Source organism: Danaus plexippus, chromosome 4, assembly GCF_018135715.1.
Source record: "Danaus plexippus chromosome 4, MEX_DaPlex, whole genome shotgun sequence".
NCBI classification, from domain to species: domain Eukaryota; kingdom Metazoa; phylum Arthropoda; class Insecta; order Lepidoptera; family Nymphalidae; genus Danaus; species Danaus plexippus.
The window spans coordinates 3,234,758-3,255,604 of NC_083538.1; the positions used below are offsets into that span (position 1 = coordinate 3,234,758).

Genomic DNA, 20,847 nt, shown 5'->3' on the forward strand with positions numbered 1-20,847 from the left:
TCTTTAAATGTAATTAATAAAATATTTATAAGCAAACAGGCAGTTTAATCTTATTTACCCTATATAAAACTAGCCTTGCTAATTCCTGGATACAGGCGGGTCCTATTGATATAATAACTTTAATTACAATTTTAAACATCCCTGACTACCAGGAGAGAAGTTAATGACAAATCAGTCACTCAGTTCATTATATTCAGTGTACCTTTTCAAATTTCATTCTCATGTTAAATAACAGGGTTTAATTTTTTTAATAAATATTTCTTACGAAATATTTTAATGGACTTCAAAAATTATGGCACATAGCATACCTACAAAATAATTAAACAGGAATCATTCGCTTATTTTATCTTTTGGTTTTAACGCCATGCGTATGGATGCTCAATATAAATTCTACCTATCGTAGTTACTTTAAAATTTATAACATTCGGAAACCCGCATCCAAAAATGCAAATAAATTAGTCATGATTGCCAAATTTAACAAAGCGATAGTAAAATCGATAGTAGGTAAAATAATGAAAACAGAAAACTTTCGAAATAGCAACCGACATGATGCAGAATCGGCCAAAACGAATTAAAATGTCAGATAGAAGCCTTGTCTTAGCAAAAATCAATAATTTTGACAATGGTAGTATTGGAATCTGCGTATTACTTGATGTTGCTTAACTATTAGTATTTAAATCAGTACTCATTATAATAGACATATAATATGTAGGAATAATTGCACGATGTATGTACCTACAATTAAATCGTTAATCTAATGCCAGCTTCAAGAATATAAAACCGCCATTTTTTTTTTAATATTCACATTATATGACCAGTCGAATTAGATGCTTTCGCCGTCCATGTTTGTTTTTCGCTTTACTAGTAAATGACTAACTCGCCGAATACGTTTCTGTGATACATCCATATGATTACATATTTACAGTTTAAAAAGGGGGTTTTGTAAATGAAACACTTTAATATCAATATTTTATAAATATTCGTCAAATGTGGTACAATTAAAATCAGGAGAAATATTTATACCAAGTTCATATCAAAAAGGAAAGATGCGTTGTTTTCTACACTTTATCAGTGGACATGGTTTTTAGATGTAACCTGATGCTGTTTGATATTATACAAAGGACGGTACATTATTTTATAATCAAAGGGCATTTTTATTATTATTAGAAGTGATAGTTACAAAACTCGTTTGTTCAATATTTATTTACTTTCCATCGGACATATTAATAAAATTATCGGAATATATACAGTTTGAAATAATTAAATCGACAAGTCAATTAGGTGAATGCGTTTTGTGACCATCACTTCGATCGACTTTCACCAGTCAACATAATTTTATAAAAGGAAAATAAATAATGTTCTGTACGCTTGCACATAGTTTGCATTGTCACACCACATACTCGACGTTAACTTTATCAATCAAAAACCGTCTCACATTATAGTATTCACGTAGTTTATTGAATGAGAAACGTGAAACGCGTCGCATGTAGTCAGGACGCGGGACTCGTGCTAAGCATATAGACATTATTTTAGTATAGAATTGAATCACAAGCTAAAAACCATAATCCTTATTAATTACAAACTGTAAAAATATGAAGTAACTATCTATATAATGTATAGGAACTCGTGAGCCCTCCAGCGATGGGGCCAACGCTGACGTCACTATGACTACAAAAATTAATTGTATATTTATGGTAAAAGCAGGTGGTTTTGATTACTAACTAGATAATAATAACATTCGCCCCATCGCTGGACCCATGCGACCCATTCTAACTGAATTTATGAGCGTCTTAAAAATTAATCACTTACTTTAATTGAACTAATGCTTTTTTTTTAAATATAAAATGCAATAATAATAATTATTGTAATTTTAATTTTATGAAAAACTCAATGAACGTACGTTCTCTTTGAACGGAATAAATACGGAGATAGAGTGTAGAAAATGTTTACAGTTATATTTTGTACACATAAAATCCAACAGAACATTGTCATTGGAGTACATTCAACTTAGCAGATAATTTTGTATGAAACAAATCTATAATAATCAATGTACAAACTTACACATAAATTAACAAACATTGAAGAAATAATAATAATGTTCCGTTTTATTGGTTATAGTCACGTGACATGAAAGCTGTAGCGAACGTCCGTCGATTATCATTTACAAACTAATTAATAAGAAATAACCATTTTAATACTTTAAGACATAAATAATAACACATTTTAAACATTTTAACTGCTTTCTTTGACTTAAAAATCTCTTAATAACTATATAGTTTTGACTACACTAATAGTATAACCATGTCCATTATGTTACATTGTTTTACTATCCTATACTGACGTAATGTAAAAGGCGGTAGGCAGACAACTCCTTAACACTATGGACTCAGAAACAGAGTGGGGAATAAGTTCCGTCTGCTATCTTTACATCGGGATTGCAATTTAATTATTGCATCGTTAAATTCGACTGTGACTTATTTATTTGTACGCACAATAAACATTATCGTCATACCGAACATATAAAGAGTAACTAAATTTATACAGTTACATAAACGAAACGCTTATGATATCAGAATGCGGTCTAGTAACTCACTTTCATACAGAACATTCTACGGGAATAAATGCAAAAAATAAATTACAACCACTGTCATGGGTTTAACGGCTTATTCGATGTGGCCGACGGCGCTAGTGGGATTCTTCAATATTATTATTACTATTATTTTTTTAATAAAATTTCACTTATCAAGATTGACTCAATTATTGCTAGACGAAAAGAATCTCAGTAACACCGCCGGTGCTGGTGCAATACATACAGCATTATAACATACACACATATAAATAACTAAAGAATAAAACGCACACAATCACACATATGACAATCATGGTGTTCCCAACTAGCGTAACTTAATAATGAATTATGATCAGTCTTAATAAATTCAAGTGACCCCCCGTACAGGGCCACGGCACTATCCTGTTTGTATAAACACAATGTGAAACACTCTGTTGCTGAGTCTAACTTAAAATACATTCAAACTTACAAAGAAAAATAATATACATTAACAAAAAGCACTGCTGGTTAATTTTTTTAACAAAAATGTTCAGCACATTGAAGCAAACAAATAAAATCACTTTAGATTACATACCCTAAGTCATGAGCTAGACGACTCATTGTAACTACAACTAGTAAAGAAACGCTATGAAATATTCTCCATATTGATCTAAGAGTTTAAAATTGATGGCTGATTCGATCACACCACCCGTTACATTAAAGTATGAATGCTATGTTCACTAGCGGTCGTCTTATGTACGAGACTTATACAGCTTAGGCCTGCCTAATAACTGTACGCTTCTAATACTTGCTTTAAAGTATCATGAATGAAGCGAATCTCAAACGTTCTAAGAGATTCTTTCACATTAATGTATATTTGGAAATTTGTTCCATAGAAAACGTTATAGTAATATGGCTATCTAATAAACTTCAATCCAGAACAATGGCCTACAATTAAGAATAATCCATTGTTAATTTTTTTTTATCAAACATTACAAATTTAAACATCAATCCACAAAAAACATTGAGTTTATCTTAAGGAGACTCGAACCATATGGAATGCTTCACTAAAGGGTGAAATATATAACTTACTAATACCATTCATAAAGTTAGCACTGGAATATGTTACAACATACATCACCGGGCTTCAAAATCAACGCTTGTTTGCTTTAAATTATAATCTTATCAAAAACTCGTCAAGATACATAATTCTTTTCGAAATTAAGATCTTACTGATGCTGTATGGATACAACTTTCAAAAAATATTTTCTTCATTAACAACATAATATTTTTTCATTTTATATTTTGATGATGACTTGATGACAACTGATATAACACAAATAACGTCATACAAAACAGCCGCACGCCTGTACAGTATATATGGAGCTGTCCACCACAGTGTGATGACAGACAGGAATCAATCTCATACAAATTATTACTCTTACATGAATTATAATCTTTCAAATTGCTGTACCCGAATTTTTTTTTTTTTAACTGTACATACTATGGCATGCGGCTTCATGTAATTATACACATTTCCACCTATTCCTAAACAAATCAGTCTGACAATCCATTGAACTGTGTAATAAACCTGACAAAATAATAAACATACATCATAATTATATTTGAGACTAAACTAAGCACAGCGCCAATCAACTTATGTCACAATTCATCCGTCCAAAATAACCTTCCTCGTCCTATCATCAATATGTTAAAATAAACAAAACACAGACTTATCAATTTGTCACTTTGGAAAAGACAATTACACGACTAAAATAATAATAATAATTTAAAAAAACCTATATTCGAGGGTCAGCGCTCTTCATTCAGAAGCAATCCGTCAAAGTAGAATTTAAGACTTTAAGACTAGTTTAATGAAATCACGAATGCTTCACTACAATGACCCCAGGTCTCTGTGGTGGGACACGTTCTACTTTCTTTGTTAATGCGAGCGGCGCGTCACCGGACTCCTCTCTGAACAAATGATCGCCTTCCAGGTGACGAATGGCCTCGACAATGGTCTCCAAATTCTGACGACTCGTGCTTGCAAGGTATAAACGGGAAGAGGCATCCTGGGCTGCATCAGGCAACACTTCCACCTCCACCCTCGGTTCAGCTTTGATAGCTGCTTCCAAAAGCGGGGCGACTATTGGTGGCTCAGCAGGCTTAGACTCAGCTTCATCCTTTTCCAGTTTGCAGTCTGCAGTGATATCAGTTTGTTCAAAATGCACAACTGGGACCACAGGATGTTGAATCTCTCGACTGGCTTCTGGATACATTTGAGCCTCCAAAGTGTGCAGCCGTTCTTCTACTAGTCTACGCAGTCGCTTTTCTCTTTCCAGTTGAATTTTTAGATCCCCGCTTTCAATGTCTTTCTTCGGTGGCATGTTTGAAACAGTTATCACAGCAACAGGTTCAGGTGATCTTGAGTTTGTTACTGCATCATCTGTTGAGTCGGGTATGATGGAAGGTACATGAGTTATTATCTCGCTTTTTCTCTTCTTCAAGGGTATCTCACCACCCTCGTGTTGGTTCAGTAGCCTTTTCAGCTGACAATTCTGTGACAGTAGTCTTGTTTTTTCTTGTTCAAGTGAATATATATACTCTGCAGTTTGTTGCAATATGGCAGCCTGTAAAAATTTAAATTTGACTTAGATAAAATATAAAAAACAAGAATAAAAAAAAATTAACGTTTTAAAAATGTTTACTATACCTTACTAAGTTTCTCCCCTTCATGGCGTGGTAGCAATGTCCTAAGAGCCTGAAAACCAGCATTGATGCTTTGCATTCTCCGACGTTCATTGCTATTGGCTATTTCTCGACGGATTCTCTTCTCTGCCTCCATGGTTTTACTCCCTGATGAATGTTTCTCACTCCTGAAAAATGAGTACAAAGATATTTAAATAACTAAAATAAATATTTAAAAAAATATTGTTCACAAAATTTTATATCAAAAAATAAATCGCTTTAATAATATAAATTAAATTATCGAGTATCTTTAATAAAAAAATTTGTTTCTACCCAGGAAAAAGAAGCAAACTCTCATCTTAATAATGAATGAACAAATGTGTATACTAATAATAAATACGTGACGTTTAAGAAAAATTTACGATAATGATGTAAAAATTTCATACAAGCATCATTAAAAATGTTAATAAAATATTACTACGTTTAGACGCTGCCATACTATGACATATCATTGATATTTTAATCGTGTGTTATAATTGAAGCGTCTACTACGCCTATTTGATTTGTCCAAACATGGCGGCCCAACAGCTGACTATAGACCGGCACGGGGCGGGAGCGGCCTCATATGGCCGTAGTATCATATGAGCACAACACAAACATTACAATTTTTGTCATTATGAAAGAAACTTTGTTGATATGGACAAAAAATATCGAAATAAGCTTTGAAAGGCGTAAAAACTATAACCACGCCGGTAGCACCTACCTGGAAATAGCGTGATCCGATGCTTCTTCTTCGTACAAGTTATAATCTTCTATTTCTAGCAAACAAACATCATTACCGTGCAATGACATAACTCAGGCACAAAGAGCACAGAAATAAACTTTTTTACATCTAAACACTGTTATAATAACAGAAAATCAAAATAGTTTTAGTTAACCCACAATGGCGGGAAATGACAATGAGTTCGGTCAGGTGACGCTAAGTGAATTTAACACTTCACCACAAGTTTAAACACACAAACCAATTTAAAAACACTTTTAAAGTATGAAATGGAACTCGCGTAATTCAATTTTCGACGAATAATATAGGTAATTAAAAAAACAGCAATTAAAAAGACGAAGTCAAGGGCAATACGGGAAACGCGACATATCGATGCCTTCAACCATAGACTATACTAGACTTTTCATTTCATAGTGTTCGACAAAAGCAATAAGCCATACAGCCATAAACCATAAACAATAAATATAAAATAACATCTTATTATAATAAATTATAAAAATCCCTTTAATATAGAGAATATAATGCCTAAATAATTATATAAAAATTGAGGTAAAAGTAATAAAGTTAATTTTTTACAGTTTCAGTGGGATACCAAAAAAACAGTAAAAATCAAAATAATGTCATTCTTAAAATAGTATTAACTAAATTAAACTTTATTTGTTTATGATATGGAAAACATATCCCAAAATAGACTTTAATAAATATTTTACATTATTCATTGCAAAATATTTAGTTCGTGAAATATAGTAATTTAAATGAAATAACAACGAAATAAGTTACTCTGAACGCGTTTTTGTAACTATTAAAGTCGTCAAGTTGCACCATTGTATATTTTAGGTTGGTAAAACCTAAGCGTCTCATTTATTTCGACCAATCGCAAAGATACTCAATTTTGAATTTATTCTCGGTGGGTGGAGATTTTGTCTTGTCGCCATATTGTGTTCGGCTGTGAGTGCTGGAAGTGAATAAAAATTATATATAGGTGTAAAATCTTAGTTTCCATTGTTCGGATTATAAAGCCTGAAGGTAAAAATAAAATAAATATCAGTTTTTGTCATTATTCTTTTTTATATATACTTATTTTTGCTTAAGAAGAAAGATAGTTAGCCGGCTGTTTTAGTCGGTTGTGTTGTAGTTTATTTAAAAAAATTTAAATCTTTTGATTTAGAAAGTTGGGACAAGTTGAGAAAGTATCCATATTAATTATATCATAATTATTATAAATATGAATTTTAATTATTGTGACTGTACAAATGTGATAGCAGGTAGAAAGCACTAACACGCGTTGGATTTAATGTATGTCGAAGTAATATTCATTATAGAGGTAATGTTGCGTATATTATGGCCGGGATAAGTAACGATCAGTAATTGGTAATTTTATAACCAGATGCATTATTCCGGGAAACCCAGTCTTGGTGCATTTACTAATCGAATCGAACGATGAATCATCTTTGTAAGTCAACCGGTACAATCACTTAACAAAGGTTTCGGTTGCAAAACTGTCTCATTTATTCCCTTGGACGGTCTGAGTACGAAAACCACAGAAATGATCACTTTAGGATTTATATTCTTATCAAATGTCTTGAAATTAATCATCATATGCCTGTTTTATTGATATTTCTTTCCTTCTGTGGCTATTCAAGCACTTTAAAACAGTATATAACTTACAGTACGTAAAAAATCATCACAGATAATTTAGGTACATCTAAAAAAATATAGATTGAAAATTTCAAGTTTGTTTAGAAAGACACACCCTTGTGTTCATTGCACCAAGTATGTTTAAAGCCTTCATATTGAAAGTAATATTTATTCTAGTCATCCATCACTACATGAAATTTATTTTGCGGAATTGTGTTTCATTATTTTTGTAACTTATCATTTTGAATAACATTCCTGACATGCAAATAAAAACTCTTTGTTAGAATAATTTTCCATATTAAATGTTCTTTTTTTTTTTAAGAATAATAGATCTGAATTATTTAATGATATCATTACATGGGCATCAGAATATAGAACATTACAATTACTCATGATTGCAGATCACATAAAATTATTCTCTAATATATTTGCCAGAGCTCTCAGACAATAACTTAAAAGCATAGGCATTGATTTTCATTGTTTGATTATAAAATATTCTGAGTATTTCCTCATGGACCATTCATAATTTTATTAATAAATTCAGTGTAGTATGAATCACCATGCACAGTTGTAAATGACTGTTTATCAGAATGGAATTTGTTCAGAGTAAAAAAAACATTATATGTGTAACATAGTTAGAAGTGTGTCATTATTTACACACCATATATGAATACTTGTGGTTTAGCCAACAGCTGTCTGATATATGACACTTATTATAATTATTAAGGAAAGTCATTTCAAAGTACATACTCCTTGGCATATTAAAAACGTACACAGCATCCATATCTTAACGTATATGTAATAAAAGAGTAGATATTTTTTATATTATTCACATCCTACATGTATCATGGCTGGGTTTGGTTTTGTCTTCTGAAGAGCTAGTTTACGCTCACCATTTCTCGCGGACGTTCTCGGGAGTAAGCTGCCGAGCTGTTGACCTTGAACGCGCGAGTCAAGGTCGCCATCAAGTACTGGAACGTTAAATAAACCAAAAGTGCCTCTAAGTGTCTCATTGTTACGGCTATGATAGCTCCGGGATGACATGACAGCCCAAAAAAAGTTAGTAGAGGGGGACTTAGGTCGTTCACCTCAGATTGATTCGATTTTAACTAACTTTTGATGGTTTGTAAGTAATGGTATCATGAGCAACGCTATTGTATAAACCCTTATCGCGTATCGAAGCGGAAAGAATTGTGAACGACGTTTTAAGTAAGAACCGAGCGATAATATTAAACAGAAAACGTTCACTGACAAAGTAATAAAAAATATATGAAATACATTAAAAGGTAGTAATTCTTTGAATATTATTATGAGATTGATTTGTTAGATAATGTTTGAACTGTTACAATAATAACTTGCTGTTATTCTCCCTCTGGTTAAGTTATATTGTTATTGTCTGGAAATGTTTATGAACAAAGATAAGGAGAATACGTGACTAATAATTTCGCTTTTAGTACAAACTTGTCTCTAGAATATTCTGATTTTTTACTGTTAATACATTATTTTTATTAGAAACAACAGACAATGCTAATAATAACTTCACCAAAGATAGGATGAGAAAATTAAAAATATACATTTTGTTATTCCGGACTGAAGAGTGTAAACACAAACCCACGTAGTTTTGTGTGTTTTATAGCTAGTAACGAAGTCGTAAATGTATTTTTTTTGACGTGGGTGAGTCTATCGTAGCTTGTTACTATTATAGGAACGCTCGTCTGTAGCCCGCCGTCCGCCGAACGATGCATCTTGTGCTATATCCGACGTTGAAATATATTTCGAGTTTGTTCCCAACACCCTGACCTAATGACGCTGCTATAATCGGACACACTACTGACTTATTGTTCCCGATATATACGTATTATAATTTATTAATAAAGACTAGGAGAGAATGAAGTTAAAATTTTTCTACAATTACTAAGCAGATAAATATAAAGGAGTAGTAAAATACAACTGTCCAGCTTGTCGCTGCTCGTTTAGTGCATGTATGAATGGAATCATTCCAACTAGTATGAAGGAGAATGTAATTTAAAATGCCGACATATGAACCAGGCTATTAGTATCAGCGATGGGTGCTAAGCAGAGCAAGCGCTCGGTGGACATCAGTGGCAAGGAGGGCGAAGGCGCCGGCGAGGTGGCGGCGGCCGGGGCGGGCGGGGAGGGACGTGTCGAGCCTCTGGCTGACGACGACGCGCTCAAGACGCAGCTAAACGGAGACGCTCACATTCACGACATACAGGTACATGTAGTATTAGTACGACTTACAAGATGATTTGATTTAAATCTTAATTACTCTAACATGAGATGATGATAAACAAATGTTTATGCTTTCGTGACTGCCTTGACGCGATATATCGTAGTCCATAAGTAGGGATGCAGGTAATAAGCCAGCTCGTGTACATTAATTTTTCATACTATACATTTTATATGTATTTTATAACATAACTAAACACGGAAGGTTACATGTTACACGTTATATACAAAATGAGAATTCATCTTGCGGGTCATGACAATAACTTTTTTCATTTAAACAAACCAAATATAGTCCAGTTCAGCGCAGTAATATCAGACGCAAAACATGGAATTAGAATTCCTATACATAAGTTATGGGCCTTTATTGTTGCTAGTATAAAATCATGAGGGTGTCCAAAATTGCCATTAAGTATTTATAGCGTCACAGACGACCCGCATACACAGCGCTCCCACGTCAATACTATTTAAATTATTTGTTATACAAATCCAAAAATAGATTCTCCTAGGGGTCCCAACACTTATCATTTAAATCTATCGTTACCGTCATAATAAAACTCAAATTTGAACACAGCATGTGCTTGTGCTAAACAAGTTTTCATCGTCACACCACACGCGAATCGTATCGTCACTCCATAATCTACGTTATTATTGTAATGTGCGAGAATTTATGAATTATGAAAAAGTGTTAAAACTCCGTAATTATTGTGACGTTCCAAACTTGGAGTAAGCATAAAGATATTATATATAACGCATGGAATGCAATACTATCCATAATAAGAATTTTATTATTTATATAGGAATGTTAACGAACTAAAACGTGTTACGGTTGTCTGTTTTTCTCTCTCTCTCTCTCATATTCAACTCGATTCCCACAATGATCTGTAGACCTACCACAATTTAGAATCGTCAAAGTACAGCCTTTACAGTTTTTAATTCACAGTTTGATTATATAATGTGCGAGGGATATACGAGCGAAAAACGGGAAAGAATCCCAACTAGTGTGATGATGAATATGAGAATGTTTTAATGATAGGAGAAGGAGAAGCAACTGGACAGCGGCACACCGGAGAACGAGAAGGACGCTACAACTGAGAAAGAGGGCAAGGAACAGGCAGAAGAGAGCGAGAAGGAGAAGGAGGCGTCTCCAGTGACGAACGGAGATAGTGATCAGAAGGAGAACGGGGAGACCACGCCCTCTCCCGACGACGGCAAGAAGAAGAAAGAGAAGGTTTGGAAATATTAATACATTAATACATACTCGAATTATTGTAAGATATTGTGAATGCTATTATATGAATGTTTTAATGTCTTCGTCTTTTATATCCTGGAAGATATTTTTTTTTCATTCCGTCAAGATGTCATATATTGAGTAACATCGTACAGTACCGAGATCAGCAACTTGACAGAAATCACAGCTGTCAGTAGTGTATACTACATATTTGTTTTAGATTTTATTAGATTTCAAATGTTAACATATCATGTTATACCGCAAAATAAGATTTTCCTAATGATTTGGTTATCTTTATAACACTGAGATTGCAAACGGTCCGTGTTTTATACTGTTTTATTAACATCTCGTATTGTTAAGGAAGTTATTTGAATCGGATAGTCGTCATTCTTTCCGTTCACCCCAAGCGATCGTCGCCGCACTAAATGCGGAGCGTCGACAGTTTTTCATTCATAAAAATGCGGTTATTAAATCAAAAACAGGAAAAACTTCGTGTGTATTATTATTATACTAACTTGCAGTAAGGCCTTAGGAAATACGAAACGAAAAATAATTTATTTCTCATCATAATGTATTCAAGATGCAGGGGAAGGAAAGCAATAAAAATATATATATTTTTCTTTTACTTGCAATATAATTTGGTAACGAATCACAGTTAAAAAAAATCACATACATAGCAACTCAATTTCTTATTTACATTACTGGTTTGAGTATAAATTTGAAGTAATGGTAAGTAAGATAATCTATCGCACCACTCGGATGTAGCGCAGCTCTTTAAATGTCCCACACTTTGTTTGTGACCGCAACCAATAAACGCAATTGACTAATTCGTCTCTGGATGACTTTATGGCGCTTGTAATAACAATAGTCGCATTCTTTACAATTTAATCAGTGGCTTTACGAGCGAGCCGCTCAAACAAATAGCTTGGAAAAGTTCACGTTTATATCGGATACAGTATTATATGGCTGTAACAATGTTCGCGTAATTCTGCTTGTGGGTGAAGTTTTTTTAACAAATCTGTCCGCAGTGGCGTGACGCACGTCATCCGTGAAATAATATATTTATTCAATATTCCATGAGTGACATCGAAGCGTTTGTTATGTAACATTTAGTTTAGTTGGATGCTTGTTGACTGGCCCGTTATATGCTTTTAGGTCAAGAAGAAATGGTCGCTCAGGTCCATCAGTTTCAGCAGAAAAGATAAACCCAAACAAGAGAAGAAACACAAAGACGACGAGAACAAGACTAACGGCGAACCGGAAAAAGTGCCCGAGGAGGTGAGTTTGATATGGACTGGTACAGGCGAGGTCGGAGGGGAAAGATCGTTACGCAAAAAAGACGATGTATCTATCTACAGCTTTCCCCTCTAGATATCTCAACAGAGGGTACACAAAAACTTCTAAAGCGGTGAAAGGGTCATTTTTAACGCATTAGCTTCGAAATGTCTCGTCACGATAATTCTATCGATGTGCTGGGACGGAGCTGCAGTCACACGCGAGGTGCACCAATCAATGCAGCGAGCTAACCCACTTTCGTGCAGCCGCGGACCGGTCACGTTATGATTGGTGGAATATTTCAATTGAATCTTTGCATTTGTTAATTGTTACGCGGTAACCTCAACAAGAGAAACTGACGAGGTTGTGTGAAATCATGTGTTAAATCGCCCGTAATCGATTATATGACGGCTTTATGATCGTCGATTGTGAAATACGCTAGCCCGGCGCCGCTGGTGTACTGGCTAAGTCAATACTAACGGATATTCGGCGATACGCCTGTGGTAGATATAACCTCGGGGTCTGTTAGGACGAGCGATTTCTAGCCACCGTAAGCGAGTTGTTTAATCGTAATCCGACGTGCTGCATCCTAAGGTGATATTCGATGTTAGAACACTCCGCTTACTGTGACGCACATCGTAATGTTTTCACTACCGGGACGCCTAATTTGCAGTAGATTTGTATAGGCCATGTAAGGTGCCGGCATCCGTGTCGGTAGCGTAATTTGTATCGCGTCAGGTGTCCGAAGTTAAATTGCACCTCGCACCTGTATTTATTACACAAAATTGGCGAATTATGTCTGAGGCACGGTTTTGTTTGCGCCGAAGCCAAGTTTCGATATTTTGAATAAAACATTCAAGCGGTCATTGGTATTCGAAGCGTTACAACTTTCGCCATATTGCTTCAGTGGTCGCCGGCCCACCGCTTCCTGGATCTCTCGAGTTTTATGTTCGGCCTTAAGTTACGAAACTTAACGAATGTCGGAGAATATTAATAACGAGAGTTATAAACGCGAGGAACTGCTAGGATGGGTCTTTTGAATTATCAAATTATTACTATATTTTAGTTGTTATTGGTAGTACTTCAATATCAGAATGTACAGCACGTGTTTGTCGGTCGTTAACTTCGCGAGACGTTTTGCTTGAGAACACTAACACACTAACATGTATGTGTATATCGTAAATATTTTATACAAAACTTATTTTATCGACTCGCACACACATTAGCATGTTGCATGATGATAGCGTGTTAAATAAACTCGTCCTCGTTTAACTTTTAAATTTCCTTTGATCGTGCTGTTGTTAATTATAATTTGATATTCCTCACACAATCTTACGCGGGCTCCGTGTGTTCTAAACTTCTAACCTAAAAGTCAAATTGGCATCGTCGTGGAGGCGAATGGGCTCCTTGCTTTGCATCAAAACTTGTTTTGTGTACGGAATAATATTAGTTGTCCGGGGCAGGTTTCCGAGGCCTGCAGTGGGCAAACCGCTCTCGTGTACACCGACCACACTCCGCCCTTACATATAATCTATTTTAATACATAAAATCATATCAAATAAAAACAAACACGTTCCCCATCATTACGCTCGTCTGTGATGTCGGAGACCCGAATTTGGTGAGGCATCGAACGAAAAAAATAACGTAACTCAACTCCATAATGTATAAACGGAACCTGTTTACACGGGCTCGGGTAGAGAACGGCGCGGACAATGGTGTTATGGAGTTGATGGTGTCGTTTGTATTAAAACTCGCCGACCGGCAGAGTAACGCGAAGATCCGCGAGTTCGTGTTGCATGTTTATCAAACCTCGCTGACCGACGTATCGGCTCGCATATTTTCATAATACGTCCATTGAATAGATATTTGAAATAACAAGGAAGGATTCCGTTTCCTTTTTCGATTCCATAACGCCATTGTCGTGCGAACCGCTTGTATTGTATACGGATTTATTTATGTGAACGGACAGAGCTCGTTGGCTAATCGTCTCGTATAATGAGGCGATTGAATAAAACTCATCTTCATATTCTGTTTCCCTGGTACTGCTCGTGTAATGTGCGCGCATGTAATACGCACGCCTTATATACAGCAAATGAGAGTGAACATAACGAGATATTTTCACTCACTCGGACAAGTCACAGCTTCTGCCAGTCATTGGACTGTGAAATTTTATTACGGGACCGTTCTTTATTTATTGAAATGAAACTGCTTTCGAATGAGATTGTACGAGTTTTACGAATGTACTATTTTATTTACGTGCGTTACATCTCACGGCACGGTCTTAGACGTCACAACTTACATGTTTTTTCGTATTTAATTCTTCATATATGTATATATATATTGTTAAAATTTTTAAATCAGTAATTTTTTTTACTCTTCCCGTGAAAGTAAAATTATCAAATTTCATTCAATAAAAATTAATTCGTTATTTTATATTCAGATAGATCGTTGTAACGTTCGGAGCTCGGGGTCTACGACCTCTTCTGATAGCGAACTATAAACTTGAGAGCTATATGATACTATCTCCGCAGTTATTTATTGCCCATGCAAATTATAACCGTCCGTCTGTCACACGACGCTTTAGATTATAGCGTTGTATGGATGTATGTATATATGGAGAGTATTTTAACACACATGTTATTATAGTTTGAGACAATACAAGCACATGTGACCCAATATTTTAAGATAAATAGAGCCAGTGAAGTCGACGGAGCGCGGACGTTACGCGATCTTATTACATGTGGCACTTACTACGAATGTAATAGTTAGTTTGAAAAATCGTATATATTATGTGGTGCATGAGGCATAGAATGTGTTGATTGAATAGTCGGAGTTAGTGATCACGACGTGCAGTTAGAGCGATACACATACATTAAGGTTTCAGGTCCCTGTCCTATTGGAATTAGTAACGCTTTGTAAGTCGAAAGTCAGGTATACGTTGGAGATAGTATAATTTTTTTTTTATCATTAAAAAATATTACAAAACGTATTACGTCAATATGCTTAACACTAGTGCGCGTCGTCACACGTGTGAGTAGTTTTTAATTTCTCATGAATAATGTACGTTAATATTGTGGCATGCGAACATTTAAGAATGTAATGCTCTTAACGGTCCGTACGTAATCCGAGGAAGCAAACTCGGTGTAAGCAGCGAGCATCCCGTTTCTGCAGTAGGACGACCAACGTTGAATTTTTTTATTTGATATTCGATGATAGTTATATGAAAAACTATCAGTTTAATAATTTTATTACATATAATAGTATATGTTTAATTTGTACTGAGAGGTGATTAATATTTTCCTTGATATCTTTAATAGCTCGATCTACAAGTCTGTTGTTGTCACAGAGTAAACGCAGTAGTAGTAATATTAGCTTTTCTGTCGATAAGTTATCACAGTGTAAAGTATAATACTGTCTTTTGTGATCGATTTAACTCGCCATTGGAAATTTTCTGTACTTTAAGTTTGATCGTGAAGTGAAAAATATGTACGGAACTTATATTGTAATAATTGTGGGGTTATTATAATATAACATCTGCCCCCATTATCATATAAAATTTGTCGATATTTCATACATGAAAAAAATGTGTTTTTAGTCTTTTCTCCTACAAACACGTCAATGAAAAGATTTGCAGAAATAACTGCTGTGTCACGATGTTTTGTTAACAGTAATTACTCTTCGTCTCTATCCATAAAAGATGGACAAAATCGTAGCTGTTAATGATGACTATATGTTTTAAACTAAAATCTTTTCCCTGTAACATATATTTTCTGTAGGTAAACATTTAATATAGATATATAAAATACAGTACAACAAATAGCACCAGTTACATATATAGAGCATTATAAATGACGTACGAATGAAATAAAATTCCGATCACTATGATATCTGAGCGATGACTAATTATTATCGATTGTCATAATATATTCCATAGATGGGTAGTTTGGGCGTGCCGATGACCGGCAGCGGGTAACAAACAGCGGAGTGAAACGCACGGATCATACGAAAAAAAGGCACATTGTTTACGTATCTGGTGTTAAACAATGCCAGGTAGCTGGCTTCCTGTGTGTTATGCTGGGATGTGTCGGCGGTCACGGACGATGGACATGGACATTTATTGTTGAATGCCATCCAAATTATATGTAATAATTGTATTCCATTGTATCAATGAAAATTGCTGGTTAATCGAAGTTATATTTTGGTTCGGTTCGTGCGGACATGAAAATGTTGTAGCAAATGTTCGTTTGAAGTAAATGAATTTGTATTCATCACCGGCGAATAGATCTTCCGGTAAGAAAACACGTTTCGTAACACTCGCAGGATATCCTAAACATGTAATAAGGGGACTTTATTACAAGTATCTAAATATAATTGTTTATATGAACACGTTTATTGCCGTTAAGGGAATATCACACAACCTGCCACCATGAAGCGTTTTGTCAACGCTATAAAAAATATATGTTCTTTGTATGTCAAGTGTATATGATATATATAATATGCGTAGGATATTTTTGAAAATAAGTATCCGTTTAAAATTATCAGTTTTCGTAAGTTTTTTTCACATAATAAACACACTTTTCAATGCGTATTGTGTACTTAAATTTGTATTCGTACATACATTGTCATAATGAGCAATACGTGAGTGTCCCTCAAATATATAGTACCTTTGTTTCTATTATATCAGTTAGGTTAAGCTTGATATGTACTCATAACGATTTAAATGTGACATAGAATGTATGATTGTTTTGTGCGAGCTTTCTTATCACTAAAAGGTTAGCTTTTTATCAAGTCGCAAGTCTTCCTGTTTAACTGATTTAAATTTCACACTCATCTGTCTTGGGAGTCGTCTCAGTACATAGATACAATTTGTTACGAGCCGGTCAACGATCGATCATATTTGATATGTGACGGTCTAGCTCGGCTAGCGGACCGGTTCCTGCGGCAGGAAACAACGACACATCACCGTAATCCATTGTTATAAACGCTCCTATATCGTTATGGAATACAAAGCAGTAGGCTTTTACAGTAACAAATATATATGTATATATAATACTATAGAAAAAATATAAAAATTACTTGCACATATTATCATTAAACTGTCGTTATTATTACGATCATAAGGTATGATAATATTCGAATTACGACCCGATTGAAAGCCTTATAATGGTTTAAACGATACCCAGAAGTATATATAATATTATATTGTAGAGAGTATTGTGTGTCGGTAGTTTGAAATGTGGGACGTGACCGCTCACGGCTCGCTGTCATCGAGCAGCTGTCGGAAATATGTATAACCGTAGTTTGTGTATTTAAATACAGATTTAAATACAAGTAGAGTGGTTTTGACGTGAAGCTAAACGTTATAATACCATCGTTACAGAGCTGAGGCCGTTATAAAATGAAGATCTCTGCATTGAAATAGAAATTTCATAAATTTTAAATGTACTACGTATTCTACGTATTTTGCAGATATTAGATTGCAATGGACTGTTTTATAATCGTTTTAATACTGTAGCCGCTAAATTATTCTACATTGTAACTTTAATGAATGTCATTTACAAAATGCATAATTTTATAAATTTTATAAATACATGTTCGTATTTAATAAGCCCGTGTTAGCCCTAGCATATCGATCTGTAACACAATATGTTTTGATCAGGACTGTTGAAGGGCGACCGCTTACTAAGAATAGGATCGATATTTTGTTACAAAACTTGGGTATAAAGTATAATCCGCGTCTTTGTGGAACCTCACTTATTAATGCGATCTTGATGAGATCAAACTTCAGTAAACATTAACTATGGCAGATTTAAAGGTACTCTTCATTTAATTCTGCACAGTCCACATTTCCCATTAACAACGGTTTTTTTTTACTGAATTTGAGTTCTTGTAATTGAACCTATAACTTATTTTATTAATTTTAATTAATTTTCCAGGCCGCAGAAACGACACCAGACAGCGAGAAAAATGATATTGCCGAAGAAGTTAAATCTGACACAGAAGCAAAAGAGGAGAAGACCCCAGACACGCCCGTCACTGAACCCATGACGAATGGTAGCAGCACGCCGGAAACGCCCAAAGAGGAAGCTCTTGTCACAGACGAGCCTATTATAGACAACAAACTAGTTGAAAGCACAGAGTCACCCAAAGTTGACGTTGAACCGGAACAGCTGCCAGTAAATGGTCTTTCATTGGAGGAACCTAAGGTGGACTCTACGGAACCCGCAGAATGTGAGACGAGCAAACCCGAGGAAAAACCTGTCGAAAAGCCCGAAATTGTCCCAGCTACTGAAATTACCGTTAAAAAAGAGGTTTGTGTTGAACAAATGCCTTTAATTGAGCCTACGCCTCCACCACTCCCCGCAAATCCTCCTCCCTCGTCAGTGGTTTCCTTTGCCGCTACCACCATGGCACCAGAACTGACAGATGCTTCGCTCGCTAATACTGCTGAAATAACTGCAAACACAGCACCCATAGAGACACCGCAAGCTGAACCGGAGACAGTTGTCGAACCAGCGATAACATCCGACGGCCAGGATACGGAACCAAAGGCTGAAGAAGTTGATAGTGAGCCAGTCGAGACCACGGCATCTGATACTACGGATGTCCCACAGGCCCAGGAGGAAAGTACGGAAAGTGAGTCACAGGAAGTAGTAGTGGTCACCAAAGATACCGTCGATGATACTATGAAAGAAGTACCCGACACTAGCGAGGCTCAGGATGACCCGCCGGTAGAGACTTTGGAAGTAAAGTCACCCGAAATAGTTGTCGACGAAGTAGAAAGTGAACGGGAAGTGAACGAGGTCGAAAACAACGACGCAGACGAACAAATCAGCGAGGAAAAGGCCGAAAATGCACCAGTCAGTTACGAGAGTCCCGAATCTGAGATCCCGAGTCCCGAAATAGAAGTCACCGAAACCAACGTAGACTCCCAACACAGCGACACCAAGGACGCACAGCACGAGGACATGACGAAAGATAAAACGGAAATAGAGACGGTAGAGTGCAACGGAACACACGCGGATGTGATGATGAACGGTGACAAAGACATAGAGGAGCACCCGAGGCACGAGGCACAGCAGGTGAATAGCGGGTAGTAGTAGAGGAGTAGAGTAATTAGTCAAAGCATGGCCGCGGAAGCTGGATGTTGGCGGCACCATCGAATGTTTGGCGGCTCTATGTCATGTCCATGTCTCGATTGTAACCTTGCACCCCGCGCCGCTGTCCCCGCCGCTAGCCGGCTCGCATGCTTGCACGCTTTGTTATTGCTCATTTGTTCTCTTTAATATTATTGTATAGTGGTTTGTTTTAAAACAAAACGTCACACGTTTTAACTCGTAATGGTAAAGAAATCACTGTATATATGTGAATTAACGTCTCTTGCACATTTGAATTTATTTTATTGCGTTACATGTCTGTACATTAGAACTTGTACATTTAAATGTTTTTTTTACTTATCCGTTGCATGTATGTTGCAGGATCCGATCGTAGCGACAGACAAGATTGCTGAACTCATTCCCGAGATGCCGACGGTACCGGAGCTTAACACCGATCTGGTATGACAGTCGCATCGCTGTAATACGTGTGGAGTGTAGCGAGTGTCGTTTGACGTGTCCGTGTGTCTGTGTGTTCCAGGAGACCTCCACCGACGTGGCCGTCGCCAACTAGCGCGTGCGCCGACCGTCCCGCGCCATTATTTATTTGCGACCAGTCCTGTGCTTGATATCGAACTAAGTTCGGTTCATTATTTCTGACGTCAGGTTAATGTGGATTTCGGTTCGAATGTGACATTTCATTATAGGATGAGCATAGTTTAAGTTTAGCGTGCTTTGCTTTTTGTAAAATTAAGGTTTTATATACTTTAAATTCGCTAGGGGTGATGTTTTATAATTATATACAAAATAACAAAGTTATGTAGGCAGTATACGGTGCGACGGATTGGTGCCATTATTACAGGGGTGTTAGTTACGACGGCCGGCTCGGGCCGCTGGGCCGCTGGGCCGCTGGGCCGCTGGGCCGCTGGGCCGCTGGTAGCTCCTTCAATATATCCTTTTATATTCCTGCGCCCAAATACGTATCCTAGGAAAATTCTACCCATATTATTAAATTAATTGGCTCTTTGATATAAATATCGATCGATTTTAATGGACTGCCCCGATGGTAGAATTCCTTAATACTGATGTGGCCGCGGTGTGTGGTCGTATGTGAAGCACGTCTGTGAGCGGAGTCGCTGTGAGATGTGGCGACATGATTTTATGATACCGAAAACTAAAAATACGTGTTTGTACGATTGTTGTATCATATTATTTGCCATGTGCTGAACACGTGCGGGCGTTCCGTGTTGAAGCTTTTTATGAACGTGTAAAAGCTTCGAACATTTTCAACTCCCGAACCTTAACGCATCTCTCGAAATTTTATTATAGTTTTTTTTATTATTAT

At 36.0% G+C, this 20,847-nt stretch overlaps 2 protein-coding genes across 3 annotated transcripts; one reads left to right on the forward strand and one right to left on the reverse strand.

Annotated features, from left to right (window-relative positions):
* Positions 1–955: 955 nt before the first annotated feature.
* On the reverse strand, positions 956–6,399 carry LOC116768428 (transcription factor AP-4). 2 transcript variants are annotated; one of them, XM_032659145.2, is made up of 3 exons: positions 6,000–6,399; positions 5,262–5,424; positions 956–5,178 (listed from the first exon to the last, which is right to left on the reverse strand). In XM_032659145.2, exons 1-3 carry the CDS (start codon positions 6,086–6,088, stop codon positions 4,429–4,431), a joined length of 1,002 nt encoding a protein of 333 aa, XP_032515036.2. In that variant the 5' UTR covers positions 6,089–6,399; the 3' UTR covers positions 956–4,428. The 2 variants fall into 2 exon arrangements, with proteins under 2 accessions (XP_032515036.2, XP_061381359.1); XM_061525375.1 differs by lacking the exon at positions 6,000–6,399 and adding an exon at positions 5,570–5,676.
* Positions 6,400–6,884: 485 nt separating this feature from the next.
* On the forward strand, positions 6,885–20,418 carry LOC116768288 (A-kinase anchor protein 200). Its single transcript, XM_032658966.2, has 7 exons — positions 6,885–7,043; positions 9,705–9,891; positions 10,939–11,133; positions 12,289–12,411; positions 18,345–19,490; positions 19,887–19,964; positions 20,044–20,418. The coding sequence occupies exons 2-7, from the start codon at positions 9,721–9,723 to the stop codon at positions 20,074–20,076; spliced, it is 1,746 nt and encodes a 581-aa protein (XP_032514857.2). The 5' UTR covers positions 6,885–7,043; positions 9,705–9,720; the 3' UTR covers positions 20,077–20,418.
* Positions 20,419–20,847: the final 429 nt, after the last annotated feature.

Coding starts and splice junctions, on each gene's coding strand:
- LOC116768288 (XM_032658966.2), top strand. CDS start 9,721: ATGGGTGCTAAGCAGAGCAAGCGCTCGGTGGACATCAGTGGCAAGGAG. Junction 11,134..12,288: donor GCAAGAAGAAGAAAGAGAAG/GTTTGGAAATAT, acceptor ATATGCTTTTAG/GTCAAGAAGAAATGGTCGCT. Junction 19,491..19,886: donor CGAGGCACGAGGCACAGCAG/GTGAATAGCGGG, acceptor TGTATGTTGCAG/GATCCGATCGTAGCGACAGA.
- LOC116768428 (XM_032659145.2), bottom strand. CDS start 6,088: ATGTCATTGCACGGTAATGATGTTTGTTTGCTAGAAATAGAAGATTAT. Junction 5,425..5,999: donor TCGGATCACGCTATTTCCAG/GTAGGTGCTACC, acceptor CTCATTTTTCAG/GAGTGAGAAACATTCATCAG. Junction 5,179..5,261: donor AAGGGGAGAAACTTAGTAAG/GTATAGTAAACA, acceptor AAATTTTTACAG/GCTGCCATATTGCAACAAAC.